The sequence below is a fragment of the Xiphophorus hellerii genome, chromosome 21 (genome assembly GCF_003331165.1).
Source record: "Xiphophorus hellerii strain 12219 chromosome 21, Xiphophorus_hellerii-4.1, whole genome shotgun sequence".
NCBI classification, from domain to species: Eukaryota; Metazoa; Chordata; class Actinopteri; order Cyprinodontiformes; family Poeciliidae; genus Xiphophorus; species Xiphophorus hellerii.
Genome location: NC_045692.1, coordinates 1,274,046 through 1,296,875, shown reverse-complemented (window position 1 = coordinate 1,296,875; position 22,830 = coordinate 1,274,046). Strand labels below are relative to the sequence as shown.

The window sequence follows — 22,830 nt, the reverse complement described above, 5'->3', positions numbered from 1 at the left end:
TACCTGCAAGAGTCATCTACAATAGAATAGAAAGATGGCGGCGCACGCAGTTGCAGCGGCTCATTGCTCTCTCGGTCGGTGCTATGTTTGGCTGCTTGTGTAGTGTTGATTTGTGTTCCGTACTCGTCATGTCGGACAAACAAAATATACAGTCGGGACGATCTCCTGACGATCGGTGCCCGCTACGAACGAGATGTTACAGCTGATTTTCAACGCTTGTTCAATATTCCGGGGGACATAGCGAGGAGCCCCGGCGCGCCGTGGATTACCATCGCAGCAGGGAGGAAGCGACGGCGGCGTAGAGAGAGAAGGCAGAAGCGGGGCTGCAGGGCCGGCCTGCTAGCTAGGCTACGGAGGCAACCACACAAACCACCGCTCCCCAGCCTGTTTCTCTCGAACGCCAGATCCCTTGCAAACAAGATGGATGAACTGAGACTACAGGCTGCATCTCACAGCGCAGTGAAGGACAGCTGTATTCTTCTGATCACGGAGACCTGGCTGCATCCAGACGTAGCGGACTCTGCCATCGAGCTAGCAGGCTACACAGTACAGCGCCGCGACAGAACGAAAGACTCCGGTAAGAGCAGAGGAGGAGGGCTCTGTGTGTACCTGAACAACACCTGGTTACTAACACAGCAACTGTCATCAGCCATTGCTCCCCAGACCTGGAGTATGTGACTGTTAGATGCAGACCAATATACCTCCCCAAAGAGTTCACCGTTGTCATGGTAACCACTGTTTACATACCACCGGATGCTAATGCTAAAACAGCTATTGGACTTTTGCATGGCAGCATTAGCCATCTGCAGAGCATCTATCCAGATGCTGTGCACATCATAGCGGGGGACTTCAACCATGCAGACTTGAAGACGGCACTCCCCAAGTTCCACCAGCATGTAAAGTGTGCTACAAGAGAGGCTAACACTCTGGACAAAGTCTACTCCAACATCAAGCTAGGCTACAGGGCTAGACCACTTCCACACCTGGGTCAGTCCGATCACCTGTCCCTGCATTTAATTCCTGCTTATGCCCCCCTCAGGAAAACTGCTCCAACCATCACCAAAACCATCAAATCCTGGCCCGAGGATGCGACACAGCAGCTGCAGGACTGTTTCGACAGGACAAACTGGGATGTTTTTGAACATCAGGACCTGGAGGTTTTTACAGACAGTGTACTGTGCTACATCAAGTACTGTACTGACACTGTAGCTGTGGATAAACGCATCCGGGTATTCCCAAACCAGAAGCCCTGGATGACTCAGGAGGTCCAGCGACTGCTAAAGACCAGGAGTAGCGCCTTCAGGTCTGGGGACAGGACCGTCTACAGTACAGCCCAAGCTAACTTGAAGAGCGGCATCAGAATGGCCAAGTCCGACTACAGGAGGAGGATAGAGTGCTACCTTGACAGCAACAACAGCAGGCAGGTGTGGCAGAGAATCCAGCATCTCACCAACTACAGGACCAACCTCGCAGCTGCGGAAGGCGACGCCACGCTGGCAGAGGAGCTGAACCTCTTCTTTGCCCGCTTTGAGGTGAAGCCAACAGAGGCAGCCACACTACACCAAGCAATCCATAACACCACACTCCTCGTTGTAGAGGAGCACGAGGTGAGGCGCACACTGCGGGCCGTCAACCCAAGGAAGGCTGCTGGACCTGATGGCGTCCCTGGACGTGTCCTGAAAGACTGCGCCGATCAGCTGGCTGGAGTCTTCACCAGGATTTTCAACCAGTCCCTAGCCCTGTCTACAGTCCCATCCTGCCTGAAATCTTCCACCATAGTCCCCATACCCAAGATACCTCACATCTCTTGCCTCAACGACTACCGGCCAGTGGCACTAACCCCTGTGGTGACGAAGTGTTTTGAAAAACTGGTCCGGGGTCTCATCACAGCACTTCTCCCTCCTGGCTTTGACCCACACCAGTTCACCTACAGAGCCAACAGATCCACAGAGGACGCTGTGATCACGGCCCTCCATGCTGCTCTGTCACATCTGGAGCAGCAGGGGAGCTATGTGCGGATGCTCTTTGTAGACTACAGCTCTGCTTTTAATACCATCCTCCCTCACAGACTGGTGGACAAATTGGGGGACCTGGGCCTCCCTCACTCCACCTGCATGGGGATTATGAGCTTCCTGACCAACCGACAGCAGAGAGTTAGGGTGGGAAAACATACATCCACTGCCCTCAGCCTTAGTACTGGCTCTCCACAGGGCTGTGTGCTGAGCCCCCTGCTCTATTGTCTGTACACATACGACTGCACCTCTGCCCACCACAGCAGCACCATCATCAAGTTTGCTGATGACACCACAGTGGTGGGGCTCATCTCAGGAGGCGACGAGTCCGCCTACAGGGGTGAGGTGGAGCGGCTGTTAGTGTGGTGCAGGGAGAACAATCTGCTCCTCAACAACTCAAAGACAAAAGAACTCATAATAGATTACAGGAGGAATAAAACGGACATTACACCACTAACCATTGGGGGAAAATGTGTGGAGAGGGTAGCTGATTTCCGTTTCCTGGGGGTCCACATTGAGCAGGGCCTCACATGGAACATGAACACCTTCGAGCTGATAAAAAAGGCCCAGCAAAGACTGAACTTCCTGAGGGTTCTCGGGAGGAACAACATCAAGGAGAAGCTGCTGGTGTCCTTCTACAAGTGCTCCATAGAGAGCATACTGACTTACTGTATCTGCGTATGGTTTAACAGCAGCACTACGGCTCAAAGGAAAGCTCTCCAAAGGGTTGTGAATACAGCCCAAAAAATCATTGGCTGCCCTCTCCCCTCACTAGAGGACCTGCACAGCGACCGCTGTCTAAGAAAAGCACAACACATCACAAAGGACACTTCTCACCCCGGACATTCTCTGTTCACACTGCTGCCCTCAGGCAGAAGATACAGAGCAACCAGAACAAGAACCAACCGTCTCAGAGACAGTTTCTACCCGATAGCAGTAACAAAACTAAATACAATCAAAAACAACCATTAATCATCATGAATGATGTATGTGAGAATGTGGCTGTTCTTATTTATTAGTTGTTTTTTTTTTCTTCCAGTTATTTGTTATTTCTTACATTGAGTGTGAATTGTGAGACAGTTATTTTTTGTTTTTAAGCATATGCACTGACTGATGGCACTTTTTAAATTTCGTTGTTCTTGTGACAATGACAATAAAGATTTATCTTATAAGGAGGGACAGGATATTGCTTTTTCATTTTTCTGCCATTTTGAATTTAACAAACATTTTCTTGCTATTGCAGAAATGCAAGAAAATGCAGTGTATAGTATGATGCACTAGAGTCCACTTTAGTGGTCTGTGTGCATTTATAACATAAAAATCCACAAGAAACATAAGAAAATGGCTTTTAGATACTGTAGCTTCCACTGTAGTAACCTCTATGCATGAAAGGGTTAAGATGAGGCTAAGGAGAAATGACGCCCTCCTGTGGCTCATGTGGTAGCAGTGATTAGAGAGCAACAACTTAAAGTGAAACTCACCCCCAATTAACTCTTTTTGGTGATAAACTGTCTAAATAGATTATTTATGGTTCTATCTGTGTGTTTCTGTGCAATTCTTTTGGTTTGGCATTGTTTTGCCTGAAACCGTCTCACTACGGGCCTCTCCGGTCAAACAGTTCTTAGGCAGCTGAATTTTAGTATTGGATGCGGCGATACGCCTTGATACAACTTCGTCACTTCCACTTTTGGTATAAAAGCACAGCGAACCCCCCCTGCGCCCTCTCCAGTATTTATGGTTTTCTTGTATGTCTTTTCAAAAGCCCCAGTGGATGTTGGCAGACGACCGTTCACACTGAGCCAGGTTCTGGTTCTGTTAGAAGTTTTTACTTTCCACTGTTACCACATGCCTGTTTAAGATGAGTGAATGCTGCAAGTCAATGACTCCATGCAGTCTGTTGGGTTTCCATAGATGAAAACTTTTTAAACATTGTGAATCTGTAAAGTAAAGTAGTTTCTATTTATTCTATGATCAATTTCTGATGCTGTCAACTTTATCAATGATGACAAACTTTTCCATATTTTTCCAGCAGCTTAATAGTTAGTTTTTTTTTACTGAGTGTTTATTTTCCATAAATATGTTTATGAAAAATATGAAATACTTTGATTGTGTTAGAAAAGCATCCAAACAACAGCAATATCATGATTCTCCTAAAGTATTCCCCAGCATAAATAAGCATTATTTTTTGAATCATGCTGTTCACAGTGGGGGCTGCCAGAACTTGTTTTGTCTTCAAAGACACCACAAGTGCAAAATCACAATAACTCTGCCATTATAATGACTACACTCACCCCCCACACACACATGCACGCACGCACGCACAAGACCACACACATGGCAAGACCTGCACAGAAAGCACTGAGTCTGCGCCTGTCTGTTCCTTCATCTCAGAGTGGAAAGCTCCAACAGATCAAAATCATGTGGAGCTGCTGGATGTTTGTGCTCCTGTGTTATAAGGACTGATTGCACTATCACAATACACAAACATGCACCTAATGGCAGCAAAAAGCATGAATAAAGACAGTATGGAGGCAAGTTTCAGTAAAAGTTCTACAGTTAGAAACAGACAAAAAACCCTCATATTCACTATGACTCTGAACTAACTGTCTGCATTAGGCTGCACTAGGTAAGATGGGCAGTGATATAACAGGCAGAATGTCTGGTTGTTAATCAGTGGAATAGACTTTCAGAACCCTGGACAGCAACAAAATGATCACTGAACTGATGAAACATTTAAAAATCAAAATCTGCCCTAAAACACACATCAGAGAAATGCAATTTAAAGGCAGAACATGGAATCTGGATGAACAGTATGAAGCATTCATAATTAATGTGTGGAGAATATCTATGTAACCATGGCGAGCATCTAATGATTGGACAATTTGAGCCTTTAGTATTGATTGCTTTATCAGCTGATTACCTTTAGCAAGTTTTTATTTTTATTTTTATCAGCAACAATGTATCTTACCCCACATGAGAAATGAACTACAGTAATGATCCATGGAGACAAACTGACGCTGCACATAATCGACACACAGCCTACTCTCAGTCCAGGACTCTGCTCTGCTCTGAGGTTTGCTGCATCCCTCCATGCACATCCACTCAAGACACATGACGTGATTCCCGTTTTAGCAGCTGAAGCCAACAATGCTGAAAGCACTAAGGCACTACCAAAAACATTCTGCTCAAGTTCTGAATGGGGTGTGTTTGTGTGTGTTTGTTTAAATGAACCTACCTGAGCCAAAGTGGTGGAGTAATGCAAAAGGATCTGCTCTGTTTCTAAGTGCCACCGTGCACTGACAGCTCTGACTGGAAGCTGCTGCCTCTGATTGGACGGCTGCTGAAGGGGAGGTAATGCACAGGAGGCAGCCAATACTGGGGCTTTCTCTGATAAACACACACTGAAGAGGAGGAGAGCTAACCTTGTACTCAATGCCATAGCTCATTCAGTTAAATCACCTGCTCACACTTCTCTGCAAATGAGTTGGGAAATGATGGAAAATTACAGGATGTTCGTACAATTTGTTACAAATGTACTTAAATTGTTTGATTTGCCTTTAAGATCTTCACTTTATTTTCAAATGTGTAAGAAAATGACCTAGAAGGAATAGTCTGACTATCCTCAACTGACTATTCTGACTATTAGTCAAACTATTCTCCCCACAAACTGGATTTGTTAACTTTACTGTTTTCTCCTCTGCTTGTTCAATGAGAGCATCAATAGATATCAACGAATTTTAAAATACGATTCATTGTACAGTAGTTACTGTGTGCAGTGTTGTGATACAAAACACACTATGTGAATGGTGTCCTAAAGAAATGCATTTCTCATGGGTGTGCATTTGTGTGTGTGAGGTTCTACTGTAATGACTGCCATACAGTTACCTTAAAAACAAGTAATAGTTCTTATAATCGCCTTTATTATCACAACAGCCACACAAAATATCAAAATAAGACTCCATAATGTCCACCTCTAACAACATAAAAACAACCCAAATGCACACAAAAATTAAGATTTCATTTGTTGTGGGTAGGGAGATTGCTGATTGGCCTTTACATACACGTGAAGCCGATCTGATATTGATTTTTCTTCCTCAACAAAGGTTTAAATGTCAGCGACTGCCCACTGTTGCTATGCTGTGACAGAGATTTGACTAACAGACCTCCCACCAGGTCATGTCTGCAGTTGATAGTTACACCACTCTTACTAAGTCAGTGACTTTCTTGCTATATTTAGCGACATTTCAGACAAAGAAAAGTCAGTATCGGCCAAAATTGTCATCAGCAGATCAGGCATTTTAAAGATTGATGATCGGCCAGAAAACTGCAATAGTTGCAGCCCTAACTACAGGGAAAAGATATGAAAAGCCATGCTGAGTGAAAAATCATCTGAATCTAATAACTGGTTTTTCCAGTCCACCATCAACAGCAGCCATTACCAGTTGCTGGTTGCAACTCGTAGTGCAACTGGTCTCTTACGTCACAGGAGAAATTTTGACCTTTGCTTTAATTCAGCCACATTGGAAGGTTTTAGGGTAAACAGCCATGGCTAAAATGCTACATAGTTTATACCAGACATAACAGGATGCATGCCTTTCCAAAATGACCACTTCTGTGTTATCAGTCACACCACCCAGCATGAGGGGCCAGACTGACAGCCAATACACAACCCCAAGTAGGAAGGGACCAAACACACACTGATTGAACGTTTTACAGAAATGAAGATTTTTTGGTGCGGTTTGCTTCAAGTCAGCACAACATGCGAAAACAGGAAGACATGTTCTATTTTAATGGTTGTTTATAGTATCTGAAAAGTGATAAGCACTTTTGCCAACGAGATGGAGGAAGGGGGGAAGACGGGGTATTAGTCAGGACAGCCTGAATGTCCTTGTATTAACTGGATGTATTTAATCAGGCATGAGCCACAGCGGAGGAGGTGTGATCATTTTCTACCATTTTTTCCATCCTAATAGTAAAGAAATGAAGCAATTTAGTCATAAAATGAAACATCAAACTCTCATTACTTCCATCTGTCTAGTGATGGAGCTGTTTCAGAGTAAATTCTTCTGTATCAAGGGGTGAAGTGTGAACAAACAAGCAAATGAACTTTAGAATCAGTAGAAGGTTTTTCTTCTTCCTGTACGCAGGTTGGATTAGAAACAAAATACTAAAACAATACCACCAACATCTTTTTATCCTGCAGGAAAGCAACTTTATTGAGGTTGAAAAAGAGATTATTTCTGACAACATTTTTACCACTACAGATTTTGACATCAGCTGGAATCAGGAGCTTCTATATTCACCCATCCTCTGCAGAACGCTGAACATCTTCTACTGGATTTAAGGGAAATCCTGAGTTTGCCATGTCGGCTTCACCATCTAACATTTTCATTTAAAACATGAAAAACCTAACATTAGTTAAATAGCATCTTATTAATAAGCAGTGGCCTACTATAAATACACTTAGACCAGGTAAGCGCCAGCTGGTTAAAAATGACTCCAGTTGACACTTACTGTAGGTTGGATATTTTAAGATTATGTAATGACAAGTCTTTGCCAGGAGGTGGCAATAACACAGTTTGCATCTATAATTAACCAATTCCAATGAAAGAAGAAGAAACCTAGTCGAACTCTGTCTCATCTTGTTGTTAAGCAGAGCTGCTGCGGTCTGATGCAGCATGAGTCTGCAGGCTGCGCCTCGCCCTGGTCCTGTGTGGAGCGGCTGCGTTTCCCTGGCTTGTGGATGAATGTTGGCTTGTGGAGCTCCAGATCCCTGCAGTGTGTGTAGCTGTCTCCACCTGGCTGTCCTCCTCCAGCAGCCCTGGCTAGTCCCACTTTGGGTTGGAAGATTTTACTGGTGCATCCTTCTGGGTGGTAGGACAGAAGTTCTTCTCTGTAGTGCAAATTATTGAGACACTTGTGGTGATCATTGTAATCCTCTTCACTATCACTGTCGCCTATGATCACCAGCTCAGCTTGAATGTCTTCCTCCTCTTCATCTAGAGCATTTTCATAGCCAATGAAAATCATCGTGACTGGTTCCTCCTCTTCCTCTGGCAGTGTGTTGAAGAGCTTCACAGTGTTTTCTGTGGCTGGGTGGATGTCGAAGTCACTCCGTGTCTCATCAGCTGTGGTTGAGTCTCTGATGACTTTGGGTAGAAGTTGATCTAACCCCCAGTGAATTGGCTGGGTTGCAGGCATTACGTCAGACCTCACAGTAAGTGGCACCGGACCACCAGGCTCTGCACTGGTGGCGTCTGCCTGACTGCGGGGAAATCCTGGTGAGGTTTTGACACCAGGGTCTGATCTTCCTGTTAGATTCATGTTATTTTTGAATTGTCCTGCAGTGTTACAACAGCGCCGCTTTGCTTCCTCATTAGGCTGGAAGGCTCCTGAAGTGAAGTGCTTGTGAGGTTTAGGTGGAGGTTGCTGCTCTTGAATAAAGGCTGATTTTTCTTTATGTATTTGACTTGGTGCCCTTGGCGTTGCTGGCCTGCTGTTTCCTGTGTATGGTACAGAGAACGCCGGCTGATGGAACTGAACCTCAGCAGGCACTGTTTGGTCTGTGGCCTGATGCAGAAGCTCTTCCACTTCAGTGCTGGACATCTCTCCCAGCGCGCCATCAGGGACTGTGTCCTCCATCGGCGGCAGCGCGTGCACAGACTTGCGTCCATCATCGTATACCTTTAACCCTCTCTTGTGAATGGTGTCTGGGCTTATGGTTGCTGAAGAAACCACCTGATTTCTGCCCGTTCTGTTATTATGTTCTACACTGATTTGAATTGCAAAGGTTGCTGAAACAGAGAAAAAGACATTTGTGCAGTGAGAACAGAAACATTACAGAGTAATAGTGAAGAAAATGAAGCTGACTTAGTTTATTGGTTTCTTAGATGAAGCAATAAAATTATTTTCTTTTTCTTCTACCCAACAGAATATACAGGATCTGTTACTGGATTATAAACAGCCAGATTAATGACTCTTCACATGATTCTGTTTTTATTTACTACTTTCTCATTAATGATTCTATGATGTTTACGACTTCTTATTCTCATGTTTTTATGACGTAAAGCACTTTGAACGGCCTTGTTGCTGGAATGTGCAAGTCAACATGATTTATTGGTTTTGTTCATACATTGATGCATACAAAACTTTGACACTGTAGAACAAGTATAAGACACATTAGCTAGATTGCAGCTTGTGATTTTTATTTAGTAGCTATATTTATAAGTTTTTTTATTAGGTAAACAATGAGTTGATCCACTCGTCTGAAAGATTTACAAAACATTGTGCTGTGTGTTTAACTGTTTTAATATTTGTCACCAGATTCTGCATCTGTTATTTGTGCCTACCCAGTTTCCACCTGAATATTCTGCCAGTAGTGGGATTATTTTGCTAAACAGAAAAAATCTTTAAGCATGTTCAATGCCTGGACTCCAGGCATCAGACCTTGTTTTGTTTCAGCACTGTTAGCTTCTTTAACTTCAGGGATTTCTGCTTTGCTTTGAGGAAACAACAATGGGATGTTTTGGGTCTTGAGGGGAGAATATGACACATCTGAAAACAAAAGAAAAATTAGTCAAATTAAACACTTTAAAAGTGAAAACTTCCTTTTCAGTTTGATCATAACGGCTTTAAGAACATGGTTTCATGACGTTAATATCGTGCTCATGTTCATGTTTTATGCCCATTATGCTGTCCTCCATGTTCACTGATCCCCCTGCTAAAGATGTGTAAAAGGCCTCAGAGTTAGTTTGGATTTTGGAAGCGAGCTTCTGTTTAGTTGTTCTCAATAGTTTCCTTACATGTTGTATGACCAGGAGCTTGTTGGAAAACAAGGTAGATCCGTTTAGGTGGTAGAAGCCTAATTGGTGGACAGATAGATCCCAAATTTACCTCATCAGCTACTTCAGTGAATCACCCAGATGTGATGGGGGTTTTATTTTTTCTCCCCAATTAAAAAAAAAATTTCAATCATGCACATAATGGTGCAATTTGACTGCTTTTTTTAAGCAACAATGTCTATTGATTTGTGTTTACTAAGTGCAATGATCAAGCAAAGATTGGAGCGTAATGAAGTCTTAATATAAACCATCTGTCCACAGATTGTTTATAAGATTTATAACAATTAACATTAGTTGATCAGAACCTGAAGAGCTCACTGCCCTAGAAACGTCCCGGCTTTTATACAAGAGACTTTTTCATGTGAAATAGATTCAACATGTCTCAGTACCCTCAACCCACAGCCATCTCAGGAAAGAATCAATTTCTGTTTTGTGATTACTGTGCTATAAACAGAAAAGGTGCTTTGTATTTGGATGAAACATTAAGAAAGGAGAGCTGTGCATTTGATGAAACATAGGAGATAGGAGCTGAAAATAATGGGGCTAAAACAACGAGCTTACCCTGAAACAGCAAATATATCCATCAAAATATGAAAAGGTCATGTTGGTAATAATAGATGATCACAATGATACATCTTATTGCTTATCACAAAAATCTTCATGATCCAAAATTAATCTATATAAAGCATTATAGCTTTTACACAATAAGTATCCTAAACATATTCTGAGTTGAATTTGAAATAAATCACAAGCTAAAAGAGTGAATTTTTTTTTACCTGGCTGGAACTCTGTGTTTAGTTCCTATACATGAAGACAGAGAAGTTGTGAGTGAAAATTTGAAGGTGAGAAGCCAGTTATTCACTGTGAAGCAGAATACAGCATTCCATAAACATTTAATCTAGAAGTTAACGTGTTAGTGAGTCTGAGGGACCCTGAGTAGAACCAAGGCCAAGTCATGCATATCAGAACTGTGAGAGTAATCCATTTACCTGGAAGTTGAATGTGTGAGGGATCCTCTCAGCAGACGAAACATGACCACGCAGTCAGTTCATCCCGTTAGAAACAAGCAGAGATTAGAGGAGGAGCCACAGGCGGGAAGCAGGAAGTGGAAGGTGGTCAGATTCAAGCTTTATGATAGGCAGCTCCAAATGTTCAGCATGAAACCCTGTGAGCCCAATTTAGGCTACATTTACACAGCAGGAAAAATGCAATCCAAATCCCAGTTTTTTGCCCATATGCGACCTATACGCAATGTTTTCAAAGCAGTCTGAACGGCCCAAATCCAATCTTTTCACCTCAAAAACAGAGCCTTCTAAACAGATGCTGCTGTTCCAGAAGAGGCCATTGCTATTGGTTGTGCTTTTTTTTTTTTTAGAATAAATAAGTGCTCCACTAGCAAGATGTGAAATAAGCCTTTTTCTTAGAGCTGAACATAAATGGCATAAAAGTCGATTTCATACTCACTATGAAATCTATGAAGAGAGACTGTGAAGCTATCTCCACACTAAAACATGCAACATGAAACATTCTTTGTGGAAATCATAAACAAAAATAACAATGCTCGTTCCTTTATTTGCAAAAGTTAACAGGGTCACAATCCCTTCTTTGTCTGTTCCACCTGAACTCCACTCTGACACGGCCTGCAGTAAATTTGCAAACTTCTTTGCACAGAAAATTTAAAAAATTGAAGGGTTAATTTGCACATAAATCCGAAATCAAATATTAATGCTGTGCTCAAACATAACAAATGTAGAAAATGGTTTCATTTCACCATTAGCCACGAAAACTTTGCAGAAATTATAAATCTTCTAAGCTCAGGTGGCTGCTGTCTTGGTGTCGTACTCACAACTTTCCTTAAGAGAGTTCAGTCGGTCATTACAAATGACCTGATCCAAATAGTGAACTCATTGCTCCATCAGGTGTTTCCTGTTTCAGGTTTTAAAAACATTAGTTATCAAAACCGCTAATTAAAAAGAACAATCTGGACAAATCACCACGGCAGAACTACAAGCCGATCTCCAACCTTCCATTCATCAGCAAAATTATTTAAAAAAAACTGTTCTGACAGTTAAATAGCTTCCTAAAGATGACCAACCACTTTGATGTCTTTCAGTGTGGATTCCATGGTTACCGCAGTTCCAACACCCTCATTAAACTGCTCAATAACATCGATATAAATATGGGCTGTTGAAGAATCACAGCGGTGGTTCTGTTGTACCTCAGTGTTGATCATGACATATGTGTCAGTAATACATGTTAGTACCAATGATTGGAGACTTGAGTGTGTTTTTATGCTCCTTTCATCTGGAACAAACTTCCAGAAAACTACAAAACAGCTGAAACTCTGAGCTCCTTTAACTCAAGGCTAAAATCCCACCTATTTAGAGCTGATTTTGATTCATTTGGGACATTTATATATATTTGTTCATTCTTGAATACTTAGATGATGGGATTTGACTAAATATAATGATGTCTTTAGCTGTTTCGGATTGGTCATTGTGTTATGTTTTTATCATGTAAAGCACTTTGTTGCTGAAATGTGCTTCACGAATAAACTTGATTTTAGTTGACTTGAAAACAGCTTTCACAGTGGTTTACATTACATTTCTGTATCAAAAATGTTTTATTGATCTGATGTAATATTCTAATCTTTTTCATTTGCTGTAAGAAGAAAACCATCATAATTAACAGACATGAAAGGATTAAAAACATCAGTTAATATGCAGTTAATCTACATGATATGCTTCTGTTGGTGATTTAATTTATTCTGTTGGAATAAATTAGCTTTTCAGTGATATTCTAATTTATTGAATATAACTGTTTGTGAAGAATACAGCCTAAAACTGCAGCTTTACTGTTATTCAAATGTAATGACCTACACAAGTAAATTTAATTAGTCCTTAGAGTCAATTTGAACATTTTACGGTCTCCACCTGTCTGATTTAACATCAGGCTACTTCTGCTTAAACCATGTTTGAAAGCAGCTTCACATGCAACTAGACAGATATAAATGCATTCACCCAAGGAAAGAAATGCCAGCAAGCTGGCCATTCATCAGTGTGAGTCCTAAAGGCGAGCCTTTATGTTGTTCATAAATGGTAATATGCATGATAAGACTGACAAGAGTGTCACTTGCCCTCATAACATCAGTAAGTCAGCTCCCATTTCATCATGAATGTCATCAGTGTAGATACAAACTACTGAAAGCAGATCGTCTTGTTCGTAGCATGTATGCAATTAAAGTTGGGTTAACAAACGCAAATGTTTGACAAATCCATGTTTTGGCATCTCCAACATCTGGGAATAAATCCAACAACATGGTTCTACTTAAGATTAAAAATGTTAGTTCTTATAGTTTTTGCAGTTTATTCAAGCAGTGAGACAGAAATAAACTAGTAGTTTAAGAACTAAGCATCAGTGTGGCCAAAAACAAGTCATTAAGCTTTTTGTTAAAGGTAGTTAAAACCTACCTTAATGATGTCTTCAGGTGTCCTCTCCACCTCTTTCAACCGCTTCAGGACTATCTCTTCATTGAATGAGATGTTGAGCTCTTTCTGTTCCAACTCATCGATCTCTTGTTCTATTCTGTGTGTGGGAACAACAAACTTTGTCAGTAGTTGAAGAGGACCCCTTCAGCAACCAAATGAGATGGAGGATTGTGACTTTACCTATTCCTAACACCAACTGCAGTAATATTAAGGTCAAGGTGTGTGACTGTGTAAACTGTGTATGCTGTAGCATCAGGCTACCATCAGACATGACACTTTTAGTTTCCCCTTTCGTCTGTACAACCATTCAGATTTAATTTTCCTATTCCAGTTGGTGAGGAGATTTTATTCTACAAAGCTCAGACCTTCAGCTGCTGGAGCCCTCCACCCTCTCGTTCTTTACTTCCTTCCTTCAGGTTTTCCACCATCTCACAACCTCAGAAACACATAATTAGCTTCTTCTCTGACATCACCAACATCAGGGTCTAAACAGCAGTGAATGTGCTGGACCAGAATCAAAATCAAAGTAAATCACCATAACTAGCCTGGTGCCTTTGTGATGGCCAAATCCATGGCTACACTCTGATGTCGGTTACTCTTTTTATGCACAATTTATTTTTTTCATACAAACACAACAACACTTTAGTTTCAATAAAAACATTTATTAGTTGATTTAGATACATTTGTTCTATTTGTTAGCACGCACATTTAGTTAGCATGTGTATTTATATCAACTTAAAGTTAATTCTGTTTGCTTAAGATTAACTCTGTTTTCCCTCCCGGTACTTACCTTCGTTGGAGTTGCCAGACAAAAGATGGGGGCCAGGGCTCAGCAGGCTTAAATGCTGATTGGACTGCACCACTAGTTCCTGCTGGCAGGGGGAATTTGTAGTTTCTTTGTTTAGATAAGTTTTGTATTTAAGTAGATATTGATATTTAAAGTTTAATATTTTGGATTTTCATTTTTGGGTTTTTAGTTTAGCCAAACTTAGCTGTACTGTTATTTGTTTTTGTGTTATTAGGCCAGAGCAGCAAAGCGCTGCGAAGGCCTATTGTATATTGTATCTGTACTGTTTATTATTACGATTCTTCCACCCTCTTCGCGTGCCTTTTTGGGGGCTTTATCATATTCAAAAACTCACCAAACTTGGCGGTCGCGACTAGAAAATTTAAAAATTTTGAATTTTAAGGTTGTCGCAAAAATCGCAAAAAGAATTGCTCAACGGCGGCAACTAGCAATTTTCTGTTGACACAATGGTATGAACGTACTTCATCGTAGAGACATGAAATTTGGTACACTTGTAGAGCTCACCAAAAGACTCAGAACTTACATTTATTGTTATAAGCCAACTATCACAGGAAGTCGGCCATTTTGTATTGAACGTCCATTTTGGACCTCGATTTTGACGTTTACAGCCTTCGTATTTGATCGAACTCCTCCTAGGGATTTCGATTGATCGGCTTCAAACTTGGTCAGTCTGATCATAAGGCATGTTTGATTTAAAGTTATCAAATTGGTGAGTTTTGGAGCATGTTGAAGGGGGGTTACCAGGGGTCAAAGTTCACCTACTCGCCATGAAACACGAAACTCTTATATTTCCTATACAAAAACACATAGAGAGACCAAACTTTCAGTGATTGATCGTCATTGGGTGTCCTAAAATACCCTGTGGTGAAATGATGACATCACTTAAGCCACGCCCCCTGAGAACAGGAAGTGTCATGTTTTACTGTGTACGGTCGCTATCTTAGCCCTTTGACCTAATCAACATGAAACTGTGTCCAGAGACAGAAGACATGTTGGTGTGTTGAGGATTCCAAGCCCGACCGGCTTTGACATAGCAGGTGGGCGTGGCGGCGTGGCGAAGTGACCTGTAACGCCGATGCCATATGTTTGCTTCTAGATTCCACATGTTTCGACCGAGCTGCACCAAACTTGGCCTGAGTGATACTGGTGGGATGCCCGTCGATCCTACGTCATCATATTATGACGTCATCTAAGCCCCGCCCCCTCACAACAGGAAGTGCTATTTTTTTCCTTGGAAACTTTCATCTATGGCTCTCTTGACCTAATCAAGGTGATTCTGTGTTGGATGACAGATAGGAAGTTGATCTCGCTTGCTTTAAAGTGCCAAGAGTTTTCAATGGCGGCAACGCTGTTCGTATACGTTTGCCTCTACATTCCACATATTTTGACCGAGCTGCATCAAACTTGGCCTGAGTGATCCTGGTGGGATGCCCGTCGATCCTACGTCATCATATTATGACGTCATCTAAGCCCCGCCCCCTCACAACAGGAAGTGCTATTTTTTTCCTTGGAAACTTTCATCTATGGCTCTCTTGACCTAATCAAGATGATTCGGATGATAAACTCTGTCAATGCTCGCTGCTGGCTGAACCGTGTGGGCGTGGCCAAATGGCGAATATCAGTCCCTCGCCATATGCATACGTTTGGCTCTAAATCACACATGGATCATCCGATTGGCGCCAAACTGGATATGTATGACCGTTGTTCACCTCTAAAGAGCCCGACGAGGTTGAAATGTAATTTGACTCCACTGTGCCCCCTAAGTTAATACATGGGCTGTATCTCCTCGATGCATCGACCGATCTGCACCAGATTTTTTGACAGTCGTCGGGGAGCGCAGCCGAACGCATTCACGCGTGTCGCCCGGTGGACGGGCGGGGAAAATGCGAGACAGCTTCTGCGGCGGCTGGCGGGCGGCGGTGCTGGAAACTGCGGCAGAGCTTCTGCGGTGGCGAGCGGACTGCGGCTCTGGAAACCGCGCGAGAGCTTCTGCGGTGGCTGGAACCCCCGCGGTGGCCAATAGGCCGGAGCGGCGCTTGCTGCGAGGGCCGCCCGAGGCTGCTTGCAGCTTTAATTTGTAATTGTATTCTGTTTAGTTACCCTATTGTGTCTTAATTGGTCTGATCAGCCAGTATGTAAACCCCTGTGTGTCATTTCTTTTTGAGGTCAGTTATGTTTGTTTGTTCAGCCAGTTTGTTTATGTATTTTTGCCTGAGTTCAGTTTTGTTTCTTTGGCCTCTTTTATGAGCTCAATTTATCTTTTGTCAGTTATAATCTTTGGGTTAAAATAATAATAATAAAAAAAAAACTATTTTTCTAATATGTCCTGTGACTCCTCTTGTTTTTAACTTGGCCCATCACAGCCTTATAGCTTTGTTAATGTACAGGAAGAGATCTCTGGAACCTTGAAAATCTAGTTTTGAATTACTGATCTCACTCATTACAGCTTGGAGCAATCAGAGCAAGTGTTTCTGGAGTAAAACAGCACATGTGGTCTTCTCCATTGGTGGGATTCAGCAGCATATACGAGATCTGCTGAGAGCAACCCACTCTTCTAGAGAAGAACAGTAAAGACAGTAAAGGATGTCTTACTAACACGTTTGCACAGAAACCAATTTGCCATGGGACAAAACTGTTCAATAAGGTCAAACCTTCTGAAAAAAGAAGAGAGACAAAGTCCCATCTGCTCTTCTATCCCTAATCAGAATAAAGCAATCGTTGGCAAAAATGAAATGAGATTTTTGTTTTCAGAAGCTGCTGATCTATAATTGACCACTTGGGACTGCCATTAAAGTGAATTCCTCCCCAATGATAAAAGAATCATACCAACAGCAGTTCTAAACACACTCATGACTTTCATTTCTAGTAGTTGGTTTTCCTAACGTTCATCAGTACACTAGAAACTATCATGAACACCAACACTAACTCCAGCTGTGTGTTCTCTAGCATATGTGTCCAGATGTTTCCAGGATGGGATTACCTGAGGATGTTGCTCTGCAGCTGGTCACTCTGTTGCTGCTCATCCTGAGCCTGGAGCCTCATGGCCTGCTGCTCCTCCTCCGACTGCTGACTCAGCCCATCCATCAGCCACTGCTCCCGCAGGGATTTTTTCTGCCAGTCAAACACACCAACACAGTTTCACCACCTTCTACATATTCAGTTTTTTACTTTTTACCTTCTGTGACTCTTGACTCGCTCAATCCAACAAGTTTCCCTTCCTGTCTATTAAATAAATTAAACTACCTTTTTTAAATCAATTTACCATTAACCAAAGCAAATTCACATGCAAACTTAAATCTAAACTTCCAGCTGAATAAGCTCTGATCAGAGCAGCCAAGAGGCCCACGGTGACTCTAGATCCAACAACCACCCTAAACATAAAGCCAAGGCTGGTAGAACGAAACCCTAAGGACTAGCAGCTGGAACTGCAGCAAAAGGTGGTTCTACAGAGTACTGACATAGGGGGGCTGAATACTTTTGCACACCGCACTTTTCAGTCTTTTATTTGTGAAAAATGTTTTGAATCATATATAATTTTATTTCCACTTCACAATTGTTGATGAATTTATGTTTATCTTTCACATAAAATTCCAATGAAATACACTCACTGGCCACTTTATTAGGTCCACCTGTCCACCTGTGTATGCGCCATGTCATAAAGCCTGAATCGTCTCAGACTGGTTTCTTGAACACAACAATGAGTTCAATGAACTTGAATGACCTCCACAGTCACCAGATCTCAATCCAATAGAAAATCTTTGCGATGTGGTGGAACAGAAGATTTGCATCATGGATCTGCAGCCGACAAATCTGTAGCAACTGTATCATGTCAATATGGACCAGACTCTCTGAGGAATGTTTCCAGTACCTTGTTGAATCTATGCCATGAAGGAGTAAGGCAGTTCTCAAGGCAAAAAGGGGTCCAACCCAGTACTAGCAAGGTGTACCTAATAAAGTAGCCGGTGAGTGTATAGTCATGTTTGTGGTTGTAATGTGACAAAATGTGGAAAAGTTCAAGGGATATGAATACTTTTGCAAGCAACTGTAGACTGTTGTAGGAGGTGAATACTCAGTGTGTCATGTCTGGCATCAATAATTGTTGGATCAATGATACACTGGAAGAACACTTGGTGGAAACAGAATAAACATGAAATCTCACTGAAGATAAAATCTTCCCTGCTTGTCCTTGCAGAGTTCCACACCTTCATCTCTAATTCCCAATACTTTAGCTTCTTTTGCTTTGTATCAGGCAGATTTTGGCTGCTGCCTGACTGCCAGGTGGAGCAGACAGATGGCTGCACCACCCCAGTCTGCTCCTATTGGAGGTCTCTCCTCATGGGAGGGGGCTTTACTGTGTGCAAGATGGGGGAGAATAGGAACATTCTGTAGATCATTACATCAGAATGTGATCTGCTAAAGATGAGAAGATCCTTATAGGAAGAAATGATCTTCCAAATCAGTATTTACTGCTTAGATACTGTACCAACAATGCTGCACAAGCATTTTGATGAGGGATTGTGCCACCTGTTGTTCCAGTGAGGTACTGCATATTACTGGGACCTGGCATTCAATCTTTGAGCATTTCTTCAGAAGTACACTGTAAAGCATTAAATACCTTGATGTACTGGAGTTTTAGTTTCTCCTCTTCAATCTGTCTTCTTTTCTTGGCAATGTCTTCTTGGATTCTTCTTTTGTCCTGTGGACAAAAAGGACATGTCTGCAGCATGAGTGCATTTTATGCACTCATGGAAACTATTCCACCTGTTGCATCCCAGTGCTGACTCTTCACCCTAGGCCTGACAGCTGGAGAGAAGAAGTCAGAAATGCCTAAAGGCACAGAGCTCCTGCTCTCTACCTGCTGTTTCATGCCAACCTGTCCTTCAGTCTGCTCCTTGTGTCTAAAAGATGATCTCCTCACATGTCTCTGATTGAAACAAGACAAAGAGGAACAAAAGGCTTTCTTCCAGCAACACATTGTTGTGACTCTGTAAGGAAACAAGATTCTGAATGTCACAATGAGTCGGTTACTGATGGCTAATATTAGCTCTTGGACCCAGGATCAGTGTAACGCTTGGTCACAGTGAAAAGGGATCCCCTCGTGACATCTGCTGGTATTTATATCTCCGCCTCTATCTGATGAAGCTGCATCAGTCTGTAGAGCAGAGTTGCCTCCACCAGGAGACACAGAGATCAGCTGATCCAGAATGCTGCTGCTGGAGTTCTCTCTAAAACCAAGAAGCTAGAGCACATCACGCAGTTCTGAAGTCACCTACACTGAGAAGATAGACTTTAAAATTTTGTTGTTAGTTGAACTGCCTTGCTGCTAAAATGTGCTGTATAAATAAACTTAATGATGGATGGATGGATGGATGGACTAATCATGATTGATTGATTGATTGATTGGATGAACATGTGGAAAAGTATAATGTTAAAAATGTGCGGTGGGGGATTGGTGATGCAGTGGGCCAAAAACAAGCTCCTGGTCTAGAACACATAGACACCCTGATGATGGGTTATCAGGTCGTCAGATCTAAATTATTCAGGATGGATCAACAGAAGCTAAATCAAAGTTAATCCCAGTCCTCAGGCATACAGGGAACCAACAGGGAGAGCAGAGGAAGAGAAGGTGTGACCTGGAGAACATGATGAGTTTCTTACTGTGATTGCCTGGAGCCTCTCCTTCAGCAGGTCTGCCTCTTCCATGGTGGGCTGGAAGAAAATTAAAGGCCATGAAGCAAATAAATAGAACCGGGGCTCAGTTTAGTTCTACTGGAAACACCTGAATGTCTAAATGCAAAATAAGATTTGAGACACAAATATACCATCTCTACTTCCAACCCAACAGAAGCTAATAGGTCATGTTGTATGATCATCAGACAGGGTCTTATTCTGCCTGATCTCTATCTAAATCAACATTCTCATTTTTAAAATCAGTAGCATGCATTTCTGATGAGGTGTGTATCGTTCTTCTGTTTTTACACCAGTACGTTAATAGTGCATGTCTGTTAGTGAGAACACAGAAGGAAACCTTTCAATTCAGGCAGAAAACAAACCAGCTCTTAAAAATTAACTGTTGTTTTTAATCAAAGTCTTTTTTAATTATTAGACAATAAAACATGAGTTTTATTGTCCATTCTAAGAATAAAAACATGACATGATCATGAGACTACTCATGTTTTATTTTTTCCCCAATCATAATTGATTGAGGAAAAAAATGTATGGCTTTGAATTTGTTACTGAAAGGTGTGGCTTGCATATGAATTTCAGCCACCTCTTTTCTCTGATACCCATGAATAAAATCAACTGCACCAAATCGTGTGGAAGCCAGAGGCCCTGTTTCTGTTTCCTATGAAGGAGACACTGGGAACATGGAAGGTGATCATTTATCAAACATCATCCTCACATAGGTGAAGATGTATCCATTCTTTACAAAAGTTTAATGCTTTTCATTAATTTAAAACTACATGGAGATAAAATGCTCAAAAAATAAATATTCCTGGATTAGAAATTGATCATTAATCATCAGGTCACTGATGACTGCAGCTCTAAATGAGTTTGACTGAGCTGAACTGAGTTGTGGCTCTTTGTACTGTGAATGTTGAAGGCCCCTGGTCCAGTGAGGTGTCAGCCCACCTGCCAGTCCCATGCTGCATGACTGAATACTGCAGTCATTTCTAACTAACTGACTGCTGGACCTAATGAACAGTGTTTGTTCCCTTCCTGGGATTTATTGCAGTACATACCAACACACACATGTGTAGTGGATGACTGACAGGTTTAGAGTCAGAGAGAGAAGCAACATGTCAGTGTTACAGGCCAGAGAGGTGGAACATAATATACTGAGAAGCAGAACTCTCAACAGCTAGTCTGTGATGCTAACGTCTTCAGAGGTGAGCCGCTTCGCCTCGGTTCTGACTGCAATGCATCATCATTAAACAATGATGATAATTGCTTTAGTTCCTGATCTATCAAAGAAACTGGGATCACAATGTACTCATTGATAGAGCAAACCCGCCACTCCGAAGCCCTGGTTCTCTTAATCTCTCGATCCCAGTCAGAGGGGCGGTCAAATATTGGCGTCTGTATTCCTCCATTTGGGTTGGAGCCACTGACAAGGTCCCCTTTAGATTGATGATATCTTAGATCAGTGGTCCCCAACCCCCGGGCCGCGGACCGGTATGCGGACCAATTGGTACCGGGCCGCGCAAGAAATAATAAAATTTTTCCGTTTTATGTATTATTTGAATCTGGAGGATCTTTGAAAATCCTTTAACCGGATTCTCTTGGTTACGTCTTGCGCGCCAACATTGAGCCCACAAGCAGCAAAATGAGTAAGAAACAGATCAGATGTCTTTGGAAAGCTTCTTTGTGAAGGGGAAAAGGAAGAAGGGGAAGAAGAGACAGGAGAATGAACAGGAGAGCAGCCGCTCTATTTGCTGCACTATGATTTGGAGGTGAGTTATGTTTTTTCGTAGTATTTTTAACTGAATAAACATAACCACATATAATAAACATATATGAAAATGACCTTTACATATAGTAATAAACATTTCCACATATCACCTCCGATGTCCACCGGACTTTCAGTTGCGCCATGTCAACTATTTGGGATTCCACTCCGTTCTTACGTCACAGCGCTTTCTGATTGGCTACTTGTCACATTCAACAGGCTGAGTTTCACTCCCAGTCAGGGAAAACCCCACAGGCTTTGATAATCTGGCCAAGAATATGCCTGATTTTGGATCGGGCATATTCAACACACCACCATGTTACACACCGCACACTGCAGGGAAAATTGGGGCAAAAAACAAACAAACAACAACAAAAAAAAGGCTTATCTGACTTATTATTTTTTATTATTTCACTTTTGTCCTTTATGGATTTCTTTATGGATAAAGAAATCTATAAAGCTTCCACCTCATGGCATCAATATTCTTTCCCAATAAAATCATTTGAAAAGATCTTGTCTTTTCAAATGACAAGGAAATAAGGATCCAGAACTCATTTATAGCAGTGACTCGGTGGTGTCAGGTTTGGGTTCTGTGTGGTTTTTCTCTCTCTCTCCACTTCTCACAGATTCCCACTATCCTGCAGCTTTCTTCAGGTTCCTCGCTCCAATGTTCCTCTGGATTCCCCACACACACTCACACCCCAGACTACACTCGCCTCTCCCTGTTGGACTTTTCGTCATCATCAGTAAGATCTCAGTTCATCATTTGCATTCAGTTTTCAATCTCCAAGTTTTCACCGCTCTACTACTCTGTTCCAGTGTTCTTCATTTCCCACATCTCCAAAGACCAGCATTTATTATTATTGCTTGTTCAAAAAAACCTCATTAACTTTCACCTTTTTTTGCCTCCATGTGAGCCAGAAATATAACCAACAGCATGAGAGGTGGGAAATATTCATAAATAAAATGTCAGAAAATCACTGAAAACCAGGCTGGATTCAACCTGAAGAACAAGACAAACTTTTTAGTCAGATTCTCCAACACCAAAGAAGAAGAGGGGAAAGTCTACTTTGTAAAAGTTTACACATCCACTCATTATCTGTAATTTTTATGTGTCGTTTAGTTTTGAATGAAAATCAACATCGTATTGGTTCATGTATGAAGCTGGAGCAAACTCCTGATTGTTCAGAAAGTTTTTTGGAACATTGGATAGTAAAGTTTGACTTAGTGT

The 22,830-nt window shown here is 41.9% G+C and overlaps 1 protein-coding gene across 1 annotated transcript; it reads right to left on the bottom strand.

Annotated features, from left to right (window-relative positions):
• Positions 1 to 7,197: 7,197 nt before the first annotated feature.
• On the bottom strand, positions 7,198 to 21,942 carry palmdb (palmdelphin b). The gene is made up of 8 exons (XM_032551073.1): positions 21,713 to 21,942; positions 19,808 to 19,858; positions 18,765 to 18,845; positions 17,130 to 17,260; positions 13,324 to 13,438; positions 10,630 to 10,654; positions 9,459 to 9,566; positions 7,198 to 8,806 (listed from the first exon to the last, which is right to left on the bottom strand). Exons 1-8 carry the CDS (start codon positions 21,743 to 21,745, stop codon positions 7,650 to 7,652), a joined length of 1,701 nt encoding a protein of 566 aa, XP_032406964.1. The 5' UTR covers positions 21,746 to 21,942; the 3' UTR covers positions 7,198 to 7,649.
• Between the last annotated feature and the right edge of the window lie 888 nt (positions 21,943 to 22,830).